This window comes from Nothobranchius furzeri, chromosome 15 (genome assembly GCF_043380555.1).
Source record: "Nothobranchius furzeri strain GRZ-AD chromosome 15, NfurGRZ-RIMD1, whole genome shotgun sequence".
Taxonomy (NCBI): domain Eukaryota; kingdom Metazoa; phylum Chordata; class Actinopteri; order Cyprinodontiformes; family Nothobranchiidae; genus Nothobranchius; species Nothobranchius furzeri.
In genome coordinates, this window is record NC_091755.1 from 3465289 (window position 1) to 3485939 (window position 20651).

Genomic DNA, 20651 nt, shown 5'->3' on the forward strand with positions numbered 1-20651 from the left:
CTATCTACCCTCCGCTAATATGACTCTGTGGTCTGTCTCCTGAGAAGGTGCAGTTGGAACTTGCGAGAGTGCACTATCGACGGTCGGCGTTTCCATTTCGTCAACTGTGCCATTTTCAGCCGCTGGCAAACGGCCGTTGACGGTCGATGCGAGACACCAACATAACGTTAGACCGCGACCCTCATGCCAGTTTTCTGTAGTACTGGTTGTAGTTTCTGGTGCACACTCGATACGCCATTACGATCACAATTATGTTGATTAATAAATCCAGTGTTGTAGCGACTGCAGCCAGCGCCGTCGCGCAACTCGTGTCGGTGTTATCTCTCGATACCTTCGTTCGTATCCGAGCGTATGCAGAATCTACGGATCTGGTGAAGTTGCTTGTCACTAGCTTGCACACGTTAGATATGGCACTTTGCGCGAGTCTCACACAACCATTAAGTGGCGACCGTCGCGTCAGTGCAAAGTTTTTCCGATATATCGCTCGCAACATCGTTTGTCATTTGCTGTACACTGCGCACACTGGCCGCGAGGTCGCGGAGAGGGTCTTCGTTACGAGTTGTGTAATATCCGCTGACTTGCCGATTCAATTCTGGTGGCGCTGACCCAAACGAGAACGCTTTTAAGGCGCATGTCGTGGTAACTCTGATAGTGCCGTGGTTGACGAGGACGATCATCTTTAGCAATAGTTCATCTCGAAACGCAACGATGGTGAGGGCGACGAGTTGGCCGGTTCTGCCTTCAGGCCACTCGGTTGCCGCTAGATTGCCCAATGCCACACACGCAGACGAACCCTGTACACACTCAATGACCCGTGTGCGATCGTTGATTTCTGCTAGTACGTTTGCTAGTTCTACGTGCTTCCACGGATCGGGCGTGGGCACGCGCTTGTTTTAGAGGCGTTTTTGCGCAGCCTCTACCCTGCACGACCGCTCGTGGCCGCACTAGCTATATTTATCTTTATTTGTTTCACACACAGACACACACACACACACACACACACACATACATGCATATATGGTTTATGACACCACTATGACATATGGGTGGTTTACAGGGACACATCTTTCCCTGCATCTTTTCAACATATAAAGTATGTCAAAAAATTTAATTTTATCTATAAAAGAAAAACCTCACTTGAAAAATAAAACAATACTTTCAGAACATACATACATTTCACATATGACATTTCACAGACTTACGAGGTCATGACAAGATGGTGGCTTGTGGAGACAATAAGGGTTTATGAGGTCTGTTTATAAAAATATACAACTCTTGGCTACTTCATGGTTTACAGGGACTTTTCAGACATTGTAAGGCCATGACACATTTCAAATACAAAGAGGTCAGAGAAGAAACATACAAGTTGTGGAAAGACCACGCCTTCCAGTTCAAACATCACTGAGCAGTCAAAAGCGCTCAGAGCCAAGACGAGCAGGATCAAACCCTTTTAGGTGCAGGGTGTGTGATGTGTTTGAAATATATGTAGTAAATTATAAGTTTTAGTGGTGCTGGGATACAATTAAGAGGCGCTGAAGCACCACTAAAGATGGGTACAAGCAAGGCAAAACTAATGTGCAAGATGAATTGGCAGATTGGTCCTGCATCTACAGTGGGAAGTCTAGGTTTCTACCCTCACCTACTGTCGTAAGCTTTGGATAGTGACCAAAATAATGAGATCATAGTTACCACCAGGAGACCTAAAGGAAGACCAAGGATACAATGGAGGGATTATGTTTCTCGTTTGTCTAGTTGAATCAGTTTTTTATGCTGTTTTTGCTTTGCAAAAACTATCCCTCATACAAACAGTACATCCTCCCTCCGTGAAGCACTTGACGCCATTACAGCGCCGGATGATGTTTAAGTTTCACTTTCAGTTCCCTCACGTATATATTCACGCAATATTCTTTATTATTGTTGTTATTATTAGTGAGAGAAAAGGAAACTATATACTACTGAAAAATTAGCTGCAAATATTCAACATTATTATGTTAGAGTCCTGCAGATTATTATGATTTATGTTCGTTTTTGTTAGTTTATATAAATGAGTGTATCTCAGAAACTATTTTATGGAAGCACTTCAAATAAATTTGTGGTTGTTTGAAAGGATTGTGTGAAACTTTTTTCTATTGACAATTTTGAGGGATAAAGCTGTGGAATTTCTGTATAATGAAAAATGTGTGCAAAAACAAAAACGATTTTCAATTTCTCTATAGATAATTACATTTTTTAGTAAAATATTTTGTTGCTATGAACATTTTACATTTATATAATTAAAATTTAGAATATAAGGGTTGTATTGATGTATATAAAGGTGAAATACTCCAAAAAATGGCACCACAGCATGTAAAAATGTAAAGTTCTGTAGTCTTTCAAGCTAACCATCAAATGGTTAAACAATATATACTTTTAAAATAATAAACAAGCAACTTCAATTATTAAAACTTTTTTTATTTAACAAAGGACGAAAAGACAATGAAAGAATTTTAAAAGTGCAATAGCAATAAAAATTACTGTTAATTATTTTATATATCAGAAAGAAATCTGCATTTAATAAATATCTCTATTTACAAAATCATTCCCAACATTTGAGGCAAAATTTAATTTTTTTCTATTAATTTGTCACTAATTGAAGTTAAAACAACTGAACAAAACTTGCATAAACAGACTGAAAAACAGTGAACAAATTATTTTAACAGTTTGTGTGTGAAGTGCTTATAACAATATCCTAAATTTACCTCACCAGCAGTGGTGGCTCATGCAATGAACGGCAACAAAAACCTTAGAAATAGTCCACTGTCGAGTTAGGTAAATTTATGCTTTGAGGCAAGTCCTTTGTTTCTCACAAAATCCCTGATGTTTTGCCATGTACGCCCTTGCAAAACTGGCTCACTTGTTTTGCAAAATTCGCATTCTCCTTTTGTTGCCAACTTGGATTTTATTATGTGAGTTTTAAAGTGCTTCATAACAGCACTGACTTCCCTGGTGCTCCATGGCCTCCGTGTATATGCCATTTTACGTCGGATGGTGACTGAAAACCAAAAAGAGACAAAGATTTATGACGATTGTCTTCCCAAGAACCAAATTACAATCTAACAGATAAACAATTAGGTGCACACATTTTCTTAGCTGTAATAATTAAATAAATTTAAAGCACGATTTTAAACTTTAAATTCGATTGTCAAAACCTTTGCTAAAATGTAAACTAAATTCATTGTAAACATTTGTTACCTTTGGATGATGTTCCAACAGATGAACTGAAGTCCATCTCAGATGACTCTGAAACTGGGGGAGACAAGGGTTGTGTTAGTTAATGCAAGACAACTTTTAATAAAAAAGTTTCTCCACAAACTGAACTACTACTGGGACTACTTTTTAGCCAAGACTAGTCAATAAACCTTTTCCCAGCCAGATCACAGATTTTAAATCAAGAACTTTCCACATATGGCTGAAGTACTCTGGAATCTATAGGGCAAGAGTAGATAACCGCATTACAAGAGGTGTGGTATCCAGCCTGTTTTCAAGGATACTTTAACTTTTGAAATCCGATACAGTGCTATAATTTGTGCACTTTGGTGGGCTAATCATAGTGCTGTATCGGTTTGATGGGTGGCAAAATGTGACATAGTAGAACAAGATGGTGACAGCGAGTTTTAATAGAGTCTAAGCCAGGGTTGAACAGATTTAATAGAGTGGAAGCCAGTGTGGAAAAGTTTGAGTCTAAACTGGTGTGGAACAGTTTTTAATAGAATCTAAGCTGGTGTAGAATAGGTTTAATAGACTCTAAGCCAGTGTTGACCAGATTTAATAGTCAAAGCCAGTGTAGAAAAGTTTAAGAGTCTAAGCCGGTGTGGAACAGTTTTTAATAGAATATGAGCTGGTGTAGAACAGGTTTAATAGAGTCTAAGTCAGTGTTGACCAGATTTAATTGAGCTGAAGCCAGTGTGGAACAGCTTAAAAGAGTCGAAACTGGTGTGGAACAGTTTTTAATAGAATGTAAGCTGGTGTAGAATAGGTTTAATAGACTCTAAGCCAGTAATGACAAGATTTAATAGAGTCAAAGCCAGTGTGGAACAGTTTAAAAGAGTCTAAGCCAGTGTGGAACAGTTTTTAATAGAATCTAAGCTGGTGTAGAACAGGTTTAATATAATCTAAGCCAGTGTAGAACAAGTTTAGTAGAGTCAAAGGCAGAATAAAACAGGTTTAATTGAGTCTAAATCAGAGTAGAATACTTTTGTTAGAGTCTAAGCCAGAGTAGAACAGTTTTAATAGTCTAAGCTAGAGTAGAACAGTTTTAATAGAGTCTAAGCCAGTGTGGAACAGTTTTAATAGAGTCTAAGCTAGAGTTAGAACAGTTTTAATAGTCTAAGCCAGTGTTGACCAGATTTAATAGAGTCTAAGCCAGAGTAGAACAGTTTTAATAGAGTCTAAGCTAAAGTAGAACTGTTTAAATAGTCTAAGCCAGTGTGAACAGTTTTAATAGAGTCTAAGCCAGTGTTGACCAGATTTAATAGTGTATGCCAGTTAAACTATTTTAAGTGAGTCTAAGCCAGTGTTCAACAGTTTTATTAGAGTCTAAGCCAGAGTAGAACAGTGTTAATAGAGTCTAAGGCAGAGTAGAACAGTTTTAATAGAGTCTAAGCTAGTATTGAATAGGATTAATAGAGTTTAAGCCAGAGTAGAACAGTTTTAATAGAGTCTAAGCTAGAGGAGAACAGTTTTAATGGAGTCTAAGCCAGAGTAGAACACTTTTATTAGAGTCTAAGCTAGAATAGAACAGTTTTAATGGAGTCTAAGCTAGTATTGAATAGGATTAATAGAGTTTAAGCCAGAGTAGAACAGTTTTAATGGAGTCTAAGCTAGAGTAGAACAGTTTTAATGGAGTCTAAGCTAGAGTAGAACACTTTTATTAGAGTCTAAGCTAGAATAGAACAGTTTTAATAGAGTCTAAGCTAGAGTAGAACAGTTTTAATGGAGTCTAAGCTAGAGTAGAACAGTTTTAATAGAAACTAAGCTAGAGGAGAACAGTTTTAATAGAGTCTAAGCTAGTATTGAATAGGATTAATAGAGTTTAAGCCAGAGTAGAACAGTTTTAATGGAGTCTAAGCTAGAGAAGAACAGTTTTAATGGAGTCTAAGCCAGAGTAGAACACTTTTATTAGAGTCTAAGCTAGAATAGAACAGTTTTAATAGAGTCTAAGCTAGAGTAGAACAGTTTTAATAGAGTCTAAGCTAGAGTAGAACAGTTTTAATGGAGTCTAAGCTAGAGTAGAACAGTTTTAATGGAGTCTAAGCTAGAGTAGAACAGTTTTAATAGAGTCTAAGCCAGAGTAGAACAGTTTTATTAGAGTCTAAGCCAGAGTAGAACAGTTTTAATAGTCTAAGCTAGAGTAGAACACTTTTATTAGAGTCTAAGCTAGAATAGAACAGTTTTAATAGAGTCTAAGCTAGAGTAGAACAGTTTAAATGGAGTCTAAGCCAGAGTAGAACAGTTTTATTAGAGTCTAAGCCAGAGTAGAACAGTTTTAATAGTCTAAGCTAGAGTAGAACACTTTTATTAGAGTCTAAGCTAGAATAGAACAGTTTTAATAGAGTCTAAGCTAGAGTAGAACAGTTTTAATGGAGTCTAAGCTAGAGTAGAACAGTTTTAATGGAGTCTAAGCTAGAGTAGAACAGTTTTAATAGAGTCTAAGCCAGAGTAGAACACTTTTATTAGAGTCTAAGCTAGAATAGAACAGTTTTAATAGAGTCTAAGCTAGAGTAGAACAGTTTTAATGGAGTCTAAGCTAGAGTAGAACAGTTTTAATGGAGTCTAAGCTAGAGGAGAACAGTTTTAATAGAGTCTAAGCCAGAGTAGAACAGTTTTATTAGAGTCTAAGCTAGAATAGAACAGTTTTAATAGAGTCTAAGCTAGAGTAGAACAGTTTTAATGGAGTCTAAGCTAGAGTAGAACAGTTTTAATAGAGTCTAAGCTAGAGGAGAACACTTTTAATAGAGTCTAAGCCAGAGTAGAACACTTTTATTAGAGTCTAAGCTAGAATAGAACAGTTTTAATAGAGTCTAAACCAGAGTAGAACACTTTTATTAGAGTCTAAGCTAGAATAGAACAGTTTTAATAGAGTCTAAGCTAGAGTAGAACAGTTTTAATGGAGTCTAAGCTAGAGTAGAACAGTTTTAATAGAGTCTAAGCTAGAGGAGAACAGTTTTAATTGAGTCTAAGCCAGAGTAGAACAGTTTTAATAGAGTCTAAGCCAGAGTAGAACACTTTATTGGAGTCTAAGCCAGAGTAGAACAGTTTTAATGGAGTCAAAGCTAGAGTGGAACAGTTTTAATAGAGACTAAGCTAGAGTAGAACTGTTTAAATAGAGTCTAGGCCAGTGTGGAACAGTTTTATGCTGGAGTTAAACTATTTTAAGTGAGTCTAAGCCAGAGTAGAACAGTTTTAACGGAGTCTAAGCTAGAGTAGAACAGTTTTAATAGAGTCTAAGCTAGAGGAGAACAGTTTTAATAGAGTCTAAGCCAGAGTAGAACAGTTTTAATAGAGTCTAAGCTAGAGTAGAACAGATTTAATAGAGTCTAAGCCAGTGTTGACCAGTTTTAACCCTTTGATGCATAACGGTCACTACAGTGGACAGGTACTCAAAATTGTTATTTATTTATTTTTGCTATTAAGCACAGCTGTTGAAGACTTTATTGCACTTGAGCCCCTCCATTTGGACTGCAGTAAGTCAAGCCGACATATTTCATGTTCAGAATGCACGCTGTCCACTGAGGTGGACATGTAATAAACGATGTGTAAATTAAATGTTACAAAAAATATGTAAATTTGAAATGTGTTTAATTCACAAGCCAGTGTGGAACAGCTTAAAAGAGTCTAAGCCAGTGTGGAACAGTTTTTAATAGAATCTAAGCCAGTGTAGAACAAGTTTAGTAGAGTCAAAACCAGAATAAAACAGGTTTAATTGAGTCTAAATCAGAGTAGAACAGTTTTAATTGAGTCAAAGCCAGTGTTGACCAGATTTAATAGAGTCTAAGCCAGTGTTGACCAGATTTAATAGAGTCTAAGCCAGAGTAGAACCGTTTTAATAGAGTCTAAGCTAGTGTTGACCAGATTTAGTAGAGTCTAAGCCAGAGTAGAACAGTTTTAATAGAGTCTAAGCTAGTGTTGACCAGATTTAGTAGAGTCTAAGCCAGAGTAGAACAGTTTTAATAGAGTCTAAGCCAGCGCTGATACGATTTAATAGAGTCTAAGCTAGAGTAGAACAGTTTTAATAGAGTCTAAGCCAGTGTTGACCAGATTTAATAGTCTAAGCTAGAGTAGAACAGTTTTAATAGAGTCTAAGCTAGAGGAGAACAGTTTTAATAGAGTCTAAGCCAGTGTGGAACAGTTCTAAGAGTCTATGCCGGAGTTAAACTATTTTAAGTGAGTCTAAGCCAGTGTTGAACAGTTTTATTAGAGTCTAAGGCAGAGTAGAACAGTTTTAATAGAGTCTAAGCCAGTATTGAACATGTTTAATTGAGTCCAAGCCAGTGTGGAACAGCTTAAGAGTCTAAGCCAGTGTGGAACAGTTTTTAATAGAATCTAAGCTGGTGTAGATTAGGTTTAATAGAGTCTAAGCCAGTGTGGAACAGTTTTTAATAGAATCTAAGCTGGTGTAGAACAGGTTTAATAGAGTCTAAGCCAGCTTTGAACAGCTGCAGCTTGGGTTTCAGGTTTAAAGAAGATGTCCAATTGAATGTCATCAATAAATGTGAATATGTGAATTAGAATAAATAAAAGATCATACCAGCAACGTATCCTGGAGCTGCTTGTGATTCATTATCGGAAGACGAATTGCCATCTTCACTTTCATCTTCATCTTTGTCTGAGAATTCTGCACCGAAAAAGTTTAGTTGTATGTGTTAGTTGTGTACTCCCATAAAATAGAAATCCATGTGAACATAATTTTAAGGTTTTAAAGACACGCAGAGATTGCCCCACCCACCATATACAAGCAATGTGCATCATCTCGGAGCCTGCATTCCACCCAACAACCTGCTGACCCCACTCCTACTCATAAACAAGGTGCGGAAGACAACAGACTAAATCCGTGGCATTGCTGTCTCCCTGGGTAGAGCTATGACCTCAACTGTGGTGGCTCAGAGACATTTGTGGCTGACCATCTCCAGCGTCCCAGACCGAGACAGAGCTTCCCATTTGGACAAACCGATTCCCTCACAGGGCCTGCTCAGAAAGGCAAGATGTCTGATCAAGGGCACCCACAACTGAGCCAAAGCGTATGTTTTTGCCTCCTACACCTTGTTGCTGGTGGCAGCAACGAGCTCTGCTCCCACTTGACACAAACCTGTGCTTCCTTGTCGGTCTGCACGGAGTAAAGAATCTTCCTGCAGGGTCACAGAGAAGCTCTGTGAACTGCAAGAAGACAGTGGTCCTAATGTTGGGACCAGGTTTGTTTGGGCCTTAAGACTCTGACCTGAGCTTTGGCTTGATAACTCCAAAACTCCACTAAGCTGTCCTCAAAGCATTTGATGTAGTTTTAGTGACTCTGGCAGCGTTCTTAAGTGCTCAACCTGTAACCAGAAGGTTGTGGTCCATCTGTTGCAGTGTTGTCCTTGGGCAAGAAGCTTCACCCACTTTGCCTGTTGGTGGTGATTGGAGGGATTGGTGGCGCTATTGTACGGCAGCCCTACTTTTGTCTGTGTACGTCAGGGCAGCTGAGACTATGATATAACTCATCACCACCATCATGTCAATGGGTGAATGACTGATTAGTAGTAAAGGGTCTTGGGTAGCTTTGCTATTCTAGTTAAAAGCACAGATGGCAATAACCTGATAACAGCTCTCAGCCACTAAGAGCCTGTCCCAACTCTCAACAATTTGGAATAGTATATATGATTCATGCAAATTTTACAACAAAAATATTTCAAGCTGATAAATGGTAAATGGCCTGGATTTGTATAGTGCCTTTTAGGGTTCTACAACCCCCAAGGCGCTTCACAACACCATCAGCCATCCACCCATTCACACACACACATATTCAGATCCTGGTGGTGATGAGCTACATAGTAGCCACAGCTGCCCTGAGGCACAATGACGAAGGAGAGTCCTGCCGAGCATTTGGCACAGACGGTCCCTCTGATAATCACCAGAAGGCAAGTTGAATTAAGTATTAATCCTAAGGACACAAATGTGGCATTCTCTGCTGAGAACTGGGATTAACTTACAACCTTCCTTACTGCATAACCTGCTCTACCGCCTGAGACACTGCTGATAACCAATGGGAGGATAACCAATAGGAGGATTGCTAATAAAATTATCTGGGTTAATCAGTATAAAATAGCTGTTTTGTTTTAAAGCACAGGCAACCAATTTAAAGTAATTACCTTCAATATCATCAAGAGTTTTTCCTTTGAGCTCCCGCAGCCTTCCCTTCTCCAATGCAAGAAGCAACTTTGAAATCTTGGCACTCTGAACTGTTGGCTCAGACAGTCGGTAGAATTGTCTATGCACGGATATGTCATGTCCCAAGAAATCTGCAAGCTGGTCAAGTTCATTGTCCTTTAGGTTCAGAATTTGAGAAGTTGTAGCAATCTCCTTTCGTAGCTGAGTGGATCGTAAGTACTCTGGCTTCTTAGCACCACACTGCTCTGAAAGCGTTCTCAGTGCATCATGTCCTCTGTAATATGTTAGGCACTTTGGTACCGCAAACAGGTAAGTGTTGTCATCTGGAATGCCACATTCCTTTCGTTTTGTCACCATCAACTCGACAGCTCTGGTCATTTCTGGTGTTAAGAGCACTGCCACTTTTCTTCCTCTCTTTCCTTTCAGCTCCACACGTTCAAAGTAACTGCAGAGCTTTTGCTCATATTCCGAGAGACCCATTTTTTCCTGGGTGCTAGAACGGTTTCGGTCCATAAAGTTGGTGAGTTTCATCTTTGACACCTCTCCAACACGCCTTCTATTGAAGAGGATTATCTTTGTCAATGTTGTTTTTGCTAGTATTGAATAGTTGGTTGCGTTTGCGTCAGCTTTTAAATCTTTTATTGCTGACTCTGTCAATTTGTCAAGATACTTGTGTAGTTTAGCCACATCTTGAGTGAGTGGTAACTTGACAGCGTTATTGTAATTGAGATCGCTCATTGTAGTTAAGGCAGAGCATGAAATATATTCTGACCACTTTGACTGATAAAGCTTTTGGAAAGCTTCTGATGACTTGATTAGAGGTTCATCTGCAGTCATAAGAGCATGGCAGTGAATTAAGTCACTAACTTTTAAGAGGGAGTGTCCAATTTTTAATGCAAGACTTGGAGTTTTGTAGTTGTTCTTTGCCTTGTCAAAGCCTGCTGTTTGTTTAACTGCCTCTATTACAGTCAAAAAATGTTCAGGTTTCAGAGCTTTCTCGAGGTTCACAATTGGGGAGATTTTTCTAAGTGTTATCAAAAACCTTCCTAGTTCACGGGATTTTTGCCGAATGTAGTCGTGTTTTGACTGGTCGTGGCCATGTCTGCTGTATAAAGATTCTATAAATCGCAAAAGGCAAAAGTCATTGCGAACAACACTAGCAATGTCATCATCTTGCATTCGACTCAGCAACTTCAGGACATTACTTTCAACAGTCTCAGAACAACTTGACTTCATAAGGGATGCTAAGCCAAGCACACGCTTTCTTCCTATGTGCTCTTCTTCTGTCTTGCTGGAGCATCTTCTCATGTGTCTCCACAACTCTTTTCGGAGAAACATTCCTTTGCAGTGGATGCAATATTCATATGTACCATCACCCTTTGCTGATCGCTTAACTTTAAGTGAACCCTTTCCTTTTGTCAAAATTTCACTGTTGTACATAAAGTTTCCCCGATTTCGTAGTTTCTCCAACAATTCCTTTCTTTTTTTTGAGCCAGAGGGAAAACTAAGAGCTTTAGCAATATCTCTGTCTTCTTTCTCATGGGTTTTAAAATGTCTTGCAATTTTGAAGTGACCCTGCTTACAAACAAAACAAAAATTTTGACCTTTTGCTAGTGATTTTGTATCATCTTTCTCTGAAATTCTGTCTGAAGAGGGTTTTTGATTTTCAGCCAAATGACTGTGTTCTTCAGTTAAAATTTTAGGTGTTGATGGTGATGCAGCAAGTAGCATTGGGCTTGGGCTTATTTCTTCTTCTTCACTCTCTGGATTGGGAACATAGTCTGGATCACGGTCATCTGAACCATCATCTGTTTCTTCATCTGTTTCCTTGTCAGTTGTTTCATTTTTATCCTGAACAAAATAGAAAGTAAAATTATATAAAATAGGTCAAATAAAAGCATAAACTAGAGCTTAGTTACTGGAAGTTCTCTTTTCTATCCTTGTCTTTGTAGCTTATATCCCAAATTATTCACAGAATCTTGTAGTGTTGTAATTGCAGTAGAATAAAATACAATGTACAATGTGATGAAACTTACATTTTCTGAAAAGTTAAAAAAAGGAACTTATTGCCACATTGTATGGAATGATATTACAAAGTAGGGGTGGTCGATATGGACCAAAACTTATATCTCGATATATTTTTGCTGAATTCTGATATATGATATATATCTTGATATTTTTCCTTCTGTAAAATATTTACATGTTAACTCACTTCAAGCTGCGAACAGAAAATATAAACATACATCAGTAGATTAAATGCATAAAAATGTATTGATTCTTGTCAAACTTCAACCTTAGTGCCTATTCTCTGGTACAGCTGTCTGTTAACACACACACACACACACACACAATTGAGAGTTAGAGGTGTATCAAATGTCCCACAGGCACTTTTTAATTGTATATTTATAATTATTGTCCAATTATTTAAATGTCTTCTAGAGGTGGGCCAAGTCGTATATTTCTTTTCTAGAGAAAAAATTATCTATCATTTTAAACTAAATTTATGATGATGTAATTGCTTCTACTGAAGATCACATGGGTCATGCACCGTGGAGTTATTAGTTATTAGGGCGAATCCCCAGTGAGTCGTGGTAGATGGCTGCTTATATTGAGCCAGGATCCTCTGGAGGTTTCTTCCTGTTAAAAGGGAGTTTTCCTCTCCACTGTCGCTATATGCTTGCTTAGTATGAGGATTGCTGTATAGTCACTGACAGTAGTCAGTGACTTGATGGAATTTGCTGGGTTCCTTATATAGGAAACATTATTTCTGATTGGCTTAATGAACTGACCTGAATTGGAATGTTTATTATGTGAAGTGCCTTGAGATGACTCTTGTCGTGATTTGGCGCTATATAAATAAATTGAACTGAATTGATGGAATCTAACAGTATTGGCTCATATTAATGACTGTAATGACTCAGAGTCTCTTGTTGCTCTTTTATTATTGCCTTCAAAATAAAACATTAACCCTATAGTTTACTATTCAGACCCTTACAATATGTTTGAGGTAATTTGGCCACTCCGGCTATATGTAGATGTTTCCTGATTACACGGGAGGAAGGTGTTTGGCTCCTCTCTCCACACAAGCAGGATGGATAAAAAGAACCCCATTGGCGTTGAACGTCTCCAAATAATTAAAAACCAGGACGCCAAATGCAAATTTTAGACCAGCACATTTACCCAGAGGCTCTCAGATTGAGCAAACTTGCGAGAATGCACGCAATAGCCGCTTAGAGATGGAACAAACATGTCGCTAGCATAGCGACTAATCACTAGCATAGCTGTTTGACCAGTTATATCGATATAAATATATAAAGTCATCTCGTATCTTGTTTAAAAATTATATCGATATTTTTAAAATATCGCTATATCGCCCAGCCCCATTACAAAGTACTCCAAAATTGATATATGTTAAAAGAAACCTGTAGAGACTAATGTTATTTCACAAAAAATCTAAATCCCATTGAAGCCATCAAAAACCAGATCAAATTCAGTATACATTGATTTGTGAACCTAGTCCTATGTTTTTAATTGGTCATTTTAAGTGAAATATTTTGAAAGCATATAAATTCTATGTAGACTACATGAAAGATATTAAGAGGTACTTACCAAAATATTTTGACCTTTAAATGTTCTCTCAAAACAATAGGAATGCCATACTGTATTGCACACTGTCAAAACAAAATAAAAAAACACTTCTTTCAGTAAATTCGACTTCCTTAAATAGAAACAAGGAAAAATCAAATACTAAAATACATAATTATTGATTATGTAATATATATAAATTTATTTATTATTAATATAATTTTAATCAATATTGTCAAAGTTTTTTTATAATAATTATTACAAGAATAAACTCAATGAAATTGTTAGAGCCATTTCACAAAACTAAGTAATCCCAGATGCCAGGGTGGGTGAAATTTTTGACTCATTGGCCACAATGGTTTCTCTAATTTAACAGAGGTGCAGATAGATAGTGTTTGTTTGAATTAACACAAATAGCAAGCAAAAGCCATTGCATAAAAAAGTTTAAATATTTATTTGACTGTTGTGTAAAAAGGATGTAATGTTGCATTCTTTGTCTACCAACTTTAATTCGGGGCTGTTTAGGCCTCTCATAAACTCAGATTTAGAAATATTTGTACTTAATTTTCCAAAGTTATAAGAAGAAACAGAATATTTCTGTGGAAAAAAATTCTCAAAAGACCTGCTTGAAAACTGATTAGAGTTGCACATTAACCAAGGAAACTTAGCAAGTAACAATAGCAAGGTATGGGTTAGCTGCTTGCTATTCGGAATGCTAGTTAATGTGGTTTGATGAGAGTTACAGGTCATGTTGTTTTGTTTGGAATCAAATCTGTTTCTGTTTATGTTCATAATCCACTTGACGTGAAAACCTTGGTCCTTGGGATGCCCAGAAAAATCTAAGACTCACTGGGTGCTAGAGGTAAAAAAAAAAATCCAATATTTCAGAATGCTGTAGCTTGAGAATGGTAAGAGACTATTGTAAATTAGAAAAATTTTATAGTATGTCCCAAATTTTCTGACTGTAGAAAATTCTATGTCCTAATTTACATATTATGATGTCATCAGGCTGCTCAACTTTTACGGACGTTCCTCCCAATTTTACATATTATGAAATTTTCATCATATTTTTTGTGTTGTCATACATATAGATGTAACATCCTTTTACAAATGTATTTTTATTTCAAAAATTAATAATATTTGAATTTTAAAAAATTTTAAATGATGATGTTGCACTTTTTCACTTCCATACATAATTAGCATATTTTACCCGGTTTCGATGCCCCGATCTTTTTCTGAATTTTATTTTTTGCTTTTACTCTCCTCTTTTGATTGATTTTATGCTGGTTTTACGATTGTTATATTTTATTCTGATGGTTTTATGTTTTTATTGTGTTTTGTTCAGCACCTTGGGCATCTGCATTGGTCGCAGAAGGGGCTTTATAAATAAATGAAATGAAATGAATAATGTATCTGTCGCCACAACATTTTTTTAAATTCCTGCTCTGTCTTATACCATTGGTAATGTTTTTACCATCCTTTCTACATCCACTATGTCCCAAACACAGTGAAAAAACCTAAATAAGCTTCAAATCTGGCACAGACTCTGTTGTTGGGTGCAGCAAAAATGTAGCGTTACTTTCTTTCACTGGATCTTCATCAAAGAATCAATATTCTTCTTCTCAATCTGAATAAGCCAATACCAGACAAAGATATTCGTCAACAATGACCAGACCTATCTGGTGAGGAAAGAGCCTGAGTGGGTGTGCAAAGTTGAAGCATTGCAGCTAGATATAGTCAAACGCACCTGTAACTAGTTTCCTCAAAAAGAGGTAAGATGGCATTACCTTTGGTTAAGATTGCTTAAAATTTAAACAAATTACATCAACAATTAAAGTATTTTGATACGCAGTGTCAGATAAACAAAAATCAGTTTTAACTAACCTTTACATTGAAGTCCCCACCACTTCAGTGGTGAATATGGTCCATGGCACAATGAACATTTGTTTAATGAGGATATCTGGACGTTCTCAGTGTTGTGGTTCTTGCACTCTAAAAGGATAAAAAGATGATCACTTTGAGTATAACATGCAGGCTTTACATGAAATATGTCTTTTGACATGTATTTTTCGCAATAGCTGCCAACAGGAGTCGAAAAGATTGATAGGTCTTGATAGGACAAACTAAATACATTCATGGTCTCACCCATCTTGGCTCATAACGAGAGAAGCTTTAGTGTCCAGGAGAGAGTAGAGAATGTGTCAGCTACTTGAATCTACGCGTTAGCATTAGCAATGCCATACAATGGCAGAATTGCTTCTGGCTTGTGTTATTTGTAGAAATAAACAACAATAAATCAATACTGCAGAGCAAACACATTCAATGATAAGAGTCGTGCTACTGTTAGCTAGTCAGAGGTGATAAGACTAGATACCGCTGTTTTCTTATTCAAATCAGAACATTGAAACATTCTAAAGTCATAAACAAAAGGAAAATACAGAATTTAGATAGCTTTTCCTTGCCTTTTACATCAAAATTTTATCACTCCTTTTGCAAAAACTCAAATACACATTCACACTTGCATCATAAACAAGCTCAATGTTTGTGATTACTATTTCTGTCAAACACTTAATACCATATCATTTTTCTTCTTCTAATTAGTAAATTTCCCAATAATGTCATTTTTATAGTTTTTTTAAATGTACAATAGTTTTTCTCTATGCTGTTCTACCATACCATTCCATGGATCAAAATGCTCATACTTTTTGTGTGGTACATACACATGGTTGTCTCATGTTATTTTGCTTTCTAAATAGGGCTGGGATGATGATCAATAAATCAATTAATCGTATGATGGATGAAAATGAACTCAATAATTTTTCCAGCCTCAATATATTGCCTTTTGCCTGCATTTATGTGTTTTCCTTCTTACCTCCAAAGATGCTGGATGACAAGAGGGTTCACTCTGTGCATCAGTCTCTACATTTGGATGCCTTAGTGACTAGGCAGGATGAAATGAATGCAGTGAAGCATCCTGTCAGTTATTGACAATCTTTGTGTCTCTGAGAGGAAGCCTTATTGCAAAGCCAAATGCTACGGCTTTTAACATTACATAAGAGGTTATATTGGTCACGATAATGTTGACAAAAATATAGTTTATCGTCAATAATTTGTTGGACAATATATCGTCCAGCAAAATTTGTCCCAGGCCTACTTCTAAACATACAATCGCTCTCTTTAACCCTCCCACTGTCCTAAAGCTTGGTTTATGCTTGACGCATTCACTTTCCGCTTGGTGACGCGGCTCGCGGATGGAACGCGCTTCACAACTTGCAGCGTTTATGGTTTGTGCGGCTTGTCTCTGCGGTGAGCCAATATTCTCCCAAACTGTAGGGGGCAGCATGGAGCTCTACGGCATGCATCCAACACTACACCATAGTAGAAGTAAAAATTACTGTTGTTTACAACATGGCATTCCAGCATTTTTTAACAGCGTCCTTGTCTTTTCCGACAGTGCGAGCTATTTCTCTCCAAGAATAACATGTTGATCCCGGTGATCTTTGAGAGCTGAATCATACAAATGTCTGTATTTACGAACCTCTGCCATACTAGTTCTTGCCGGTCCGCCATGTTTTTCCGCGTCCGACCGTCCGTGTGGTTAGAAATCTTCCTGCGGAAAATTTGGGCCATGCGGAGACGCGGTGGAGGGGCGTGGTTGTTAAAATGACGCAATTTCGCCGCGCGGACCGCGCGGACGCGTCAAGCATAGACCAACCTTAATGGGTGTGACCCCACGAGGACAGTTGACCATTGAGCAGGGTTGATGGTTTATCCCTTGAGGTCCACGTGGCAGGGGTGAGGTGGTCCTCGCGGGGTCACACCCATTAGGACAGTGGGAGGGTTATAAGGTTTTTGTGCGTTTGGTAGAAGAAGTAGATTTTTTGCTTTGTAAATTATTTAAACTGTAATATATTTTACAACGACTTTGTACCCGGAAGTGTCTGCAGACCTGGTTTGATTGCAAAATTTATATGAAATCGATCCAAAATCAATTAAATCAGTTTTGCCTTATCTAACTTTGAAAATAAAAACTTAAGCTCCATGTTTTGTTAACTTTTTCCAATATATCTTTTTTTAAAATTGAAACAGAGAACAAGGCTAAGTCTGCACATGTCTTTGATATCAATATAAAACCTCTGAGTTTATGTATATGCAGGTGTGGTGCACATTTATACTTGATTTAGCTACTTGAGTGCCAGAATGCGTTTGAGCTAAAAAAAAAAAAAGCTGCAGTATGAGGATGAGCTTGCTGTGAGAGTTTGTGATAAGAAAGCATGTTTTTTACCACTTGAACAATGCAAAGCAGTTGTAGAAATTCAAGTCAATAATGAAACCAATGGCTAAATCAAATGGAGTTCTGACATAAAGGTGTGTCAAGGTATGGGTTTTAGTGACCAAAGAGAGAGGGCAAAACAGCAAGCGCATCGCTGGGGGACCAAACTGTTGTTGCTGTTTGAAACTGTGAAACGTGAGTGTTTAACCTATTCATTAGAAAATGTGTGGGTGTCGTAAGACCCACACACACAGGTGTGAAGCATGGGCATCATACCCGAGAACAGTGCACCTCTGTTTAATTAACAAGATTAATAAAAAAAATAGTGCTTCGTAGAATAAATGATGACATTGACTATTACATTTATTGTCGACAATTTCGTTTGTCGACGTCATCATGACAAATCGTCATGTCGTCAGTCGCACCCTTGGCTAAATGATACCCTCCAGTCTCTACTCCAGTCTGGGTGAGATCATTCGATCACATGGCTTCTCCTACCACTGCTATGCAGACGACACCCAGCTCTATCTGTCATTTCCACCAGACGACCACACTGTCTCTACACGAATATCAAACTGTCTCTCTGACATATCAAAATGGATGAAATCCCACCATCTCCAACTCAACCTCTCTAAAACTGAACTACTTGTCATCCCAGCAAAACCATCCATACAGCACAATATCTCAATCCAAAATGACTTCCTATCTCTGGCTCCTTCAAAGGCAGTTCCAAATCTGGGTGTTGTGTTTGATGAACACCTGAGCTTTAAAGATCATGTTGCCTCTGTTGCTCGTTCATGCCGCTTTGCGCTGTATAACATATGAAAGATCAGACCATACCTAACACAACATGCCACCCAGCTCCTGGTGCAATCTACTGTCATCTCCCACCTCGATTACTGCAATGCCCTTCTAACTGGTCTTCCAGGCTGTACTTTGAGACCTCTTCAAATGGTCCAGAACGCAGCGGCGCGTCTGGTCTTCAATCAGCCAAAAAGAGCACACGTCACCTCTCTGTTCAATGAGCTCCACTGGCTAACGCTAGCAGCATGCATCAAATTCAAATTGCTAACACTAGCATACAAAGTCCGAGATGGTACGGCTCCCATCTACCTGAATCCTCTTGCAAAGACTTACGTCTCGGCCCGGCCGCTCCGGTCATCACAGGATCGTCGGCTAGCAGTGCCTACACCACGCTCAGGACAATCCAGACTCTTCTCATGCATCGTTCCACAAATGTGGAATGACCTTCCAAGCACTACAAGAACAGAGGCTTCCTTTTCAATTTTCAAGGAACTCCTGAAGACCCTGCTCTTCAGAGAGCATCTTCTAAACTAGCACCCTCCCTGCACCCGTCCCCCCTCTCTACTGTCCACTTCTTGTTCCCTCCTCTTCGTGAGTGATGTCAAGTTGTTGGACAAAAGCATCTGCTAACTACATTAACATAAATCGACAAATCGTAGCAGCACTAGTAGGAAGCAGTGTGCTTCGAATCAGTTACCAAAAGCAACAATGCTCACAGACACCTTTGCGCATCGTTTTGAACATGCCCAGATTCAGCCACATTGCCGAGAAGAAAACTTGGCCATGCAAGGTGGGCCGACTGGAATGGACCAGCCAATATTTGAGGACTGATTTAAAGATATTCTGCCATTGTTCCTTTGGCAAACACCCCATCTCCTGGGGGTTGGTTGGATATGGCCAGCAAAGGCTTGTTTTCCCACTGAAAAAAAGTTGTAGCTACAAATAATACAATAACCCCACTTTATGTGAGATTTAAGGAACTTTATGCAAAGTCCTAAATCAACATGCTTTGTATAGACAATAGAACTATTAAAACAAAAATGAATCATAATATATCCTCTTTGGTGATGGAATTATAATCATAATTACATGTCCTTAAGTTCTGCTAAAGATTATGAAACATCATAGTTAGTATTTTAAGTCAGATAAACTAAAGAAATTAATCAGACATGATCAAACCCAGACAAAAAAAGACTTTTCGAGGATATTAATTTCAGTGTTTGTACATTTGAAGTCCATATGCAAGAAAAACTGGCTGAACTGTCTTTGAAGATTCAAGATTCTTACCTCTTCGTCTTTCTCTCTGTCTAACTCCTCTGGTCACTGCATCTCTGTTTCTCTTCCTTCCTCTGCTTTCTCCACAAAGTTGTGTAATGAAAACTACAGGAAAAATATGTCAGTATGTTAATTACAAATGTAACTTTATCAAAAACTGTACACCGGTTGTTCTGTTTCCTGCTTAGTACATTATTAAAATGAATGAAACTGATGATAAATAATTTAATTTAAAACATGTTACGCTCTTAAAACACAAGTTATAATTTTGTTTAAGCAAATAAACCTAAGACTGTTCACACCATTCTTTGTAAACCCTAGAAATGGTTGTGGGTGAAAATCCCAGTAACTGAGTAGAATGTGAAATACTCAGACCGGCCCGTTTGGCACCAACAACCATGCCACGCTCACAATGGCTTAAATCACCTCTCTTTCACATTCTGACATTCGGTTTGGAGTTCAGGAGATTGTCTTCACCAGGACCACACCCCTAAATGCATTGAAGCAACTGTCATGTGATTGGTTGATTAGATAATTGCATTAAGGAGAAGTTGAACAGGTATTCCTAAAAATCCTTAAGGTGAGTGTAAATTGTGTTGAATCCAAACAGAGCAGTGACAACATAATTAAAACATAAATATAAAAAGCACACATTTTTTATCTTTTCTGATTATTTTTTTTTAGAAATATTTTAAAATTAGCTTTTTCTGAAATCAAGTCAGACTTTTTGTCCATAAAATCTACTTCTAACACCGTCTTTGTGCCACAGCATCACATTTGGGTCAGAGAATAAAAAAGAAATTTGAATAAATTCAAAATACAATTATATTTGTAGATTTTCGTATCATAAATATGTATCAATGTTAATCTATATAACTTGCCTTTTTTGTTAACATTTGGTATTATTATGATTAATTAGCAATATTTCACCAATGATTTTAAAAGGACATGTATGTCCTAATCAGCCACAATTTCTTGTTGCACCATAATATGTTGTAAGAAACACAAAAAATATTGCCATTTATTTAGAAATCTACAATATTTAGTACATATTTTAACATACCTAGGATGTGATTTTTTTTCCGCACACAATGCACTCTGGGGCGATGATGTATATTGGTTAAACTCGGAAGATTAGCTATTGATGCTAGTGTTTGTTTACGCGCTTACCGTAATAATTAGTTGGTAAAAATGCCGCTGCTTTTGGACGCAATTTCCAGTCAAAAGGCAGCATGGGGAGTGATGTGAGTTGACACAGCTTTCCTACTGACAAGAAGAGGAAAGATCCAACATTTTTCTCCTGATGCTTATG

The 20651-nt window shown here is 37.7% G+C and overlaps 1 protein-coding gene across 2 annotated transcripts in view; it reads right to left on the minus strand.

The window, feature by feature from the left end:
* Positions 1–1137: 1137 nt before the first annotated feature.
* LOC139063366 (uncharacterized) overlaps positions 1138–20651 on the minus strand; it is a 33567-nt gene continuing 14053 nt past the window's right edge. The window contains exons 2-8 of one of the 2 annotated variants that reach the window (XM_070545090.1): positions 19352–19444; positions 14872–14979; positions 13012–13073; positions 9384–11253; positions 7787–7873; positions 3232–3285; positions 1138–3031 (exon numbers count right to left, since the gene is read on the minus strand). In XM_070545090.1, the coding sequence (XP_070401191.1) occupies positions 2805–3031; positions 3232–3285; positions 7787–7873; positions 9384–11253; positions 13012–13073; positions 14872–14979; positions 19352–19444 (2501 nt within the window). In that variant the 3' untranslated portion in view covers positions 1138–2804. Of the gene's footprint in view, positions 3032–3231; positions 3286–7786; positions 7874–9383; positions 11254–13011; positions 13074–14871; positions 14980–19351; positions 19690–20651 lie in introns of those variants that run through there. The other variant, XM_070545091.1, reaches the window with a different exon arrangement.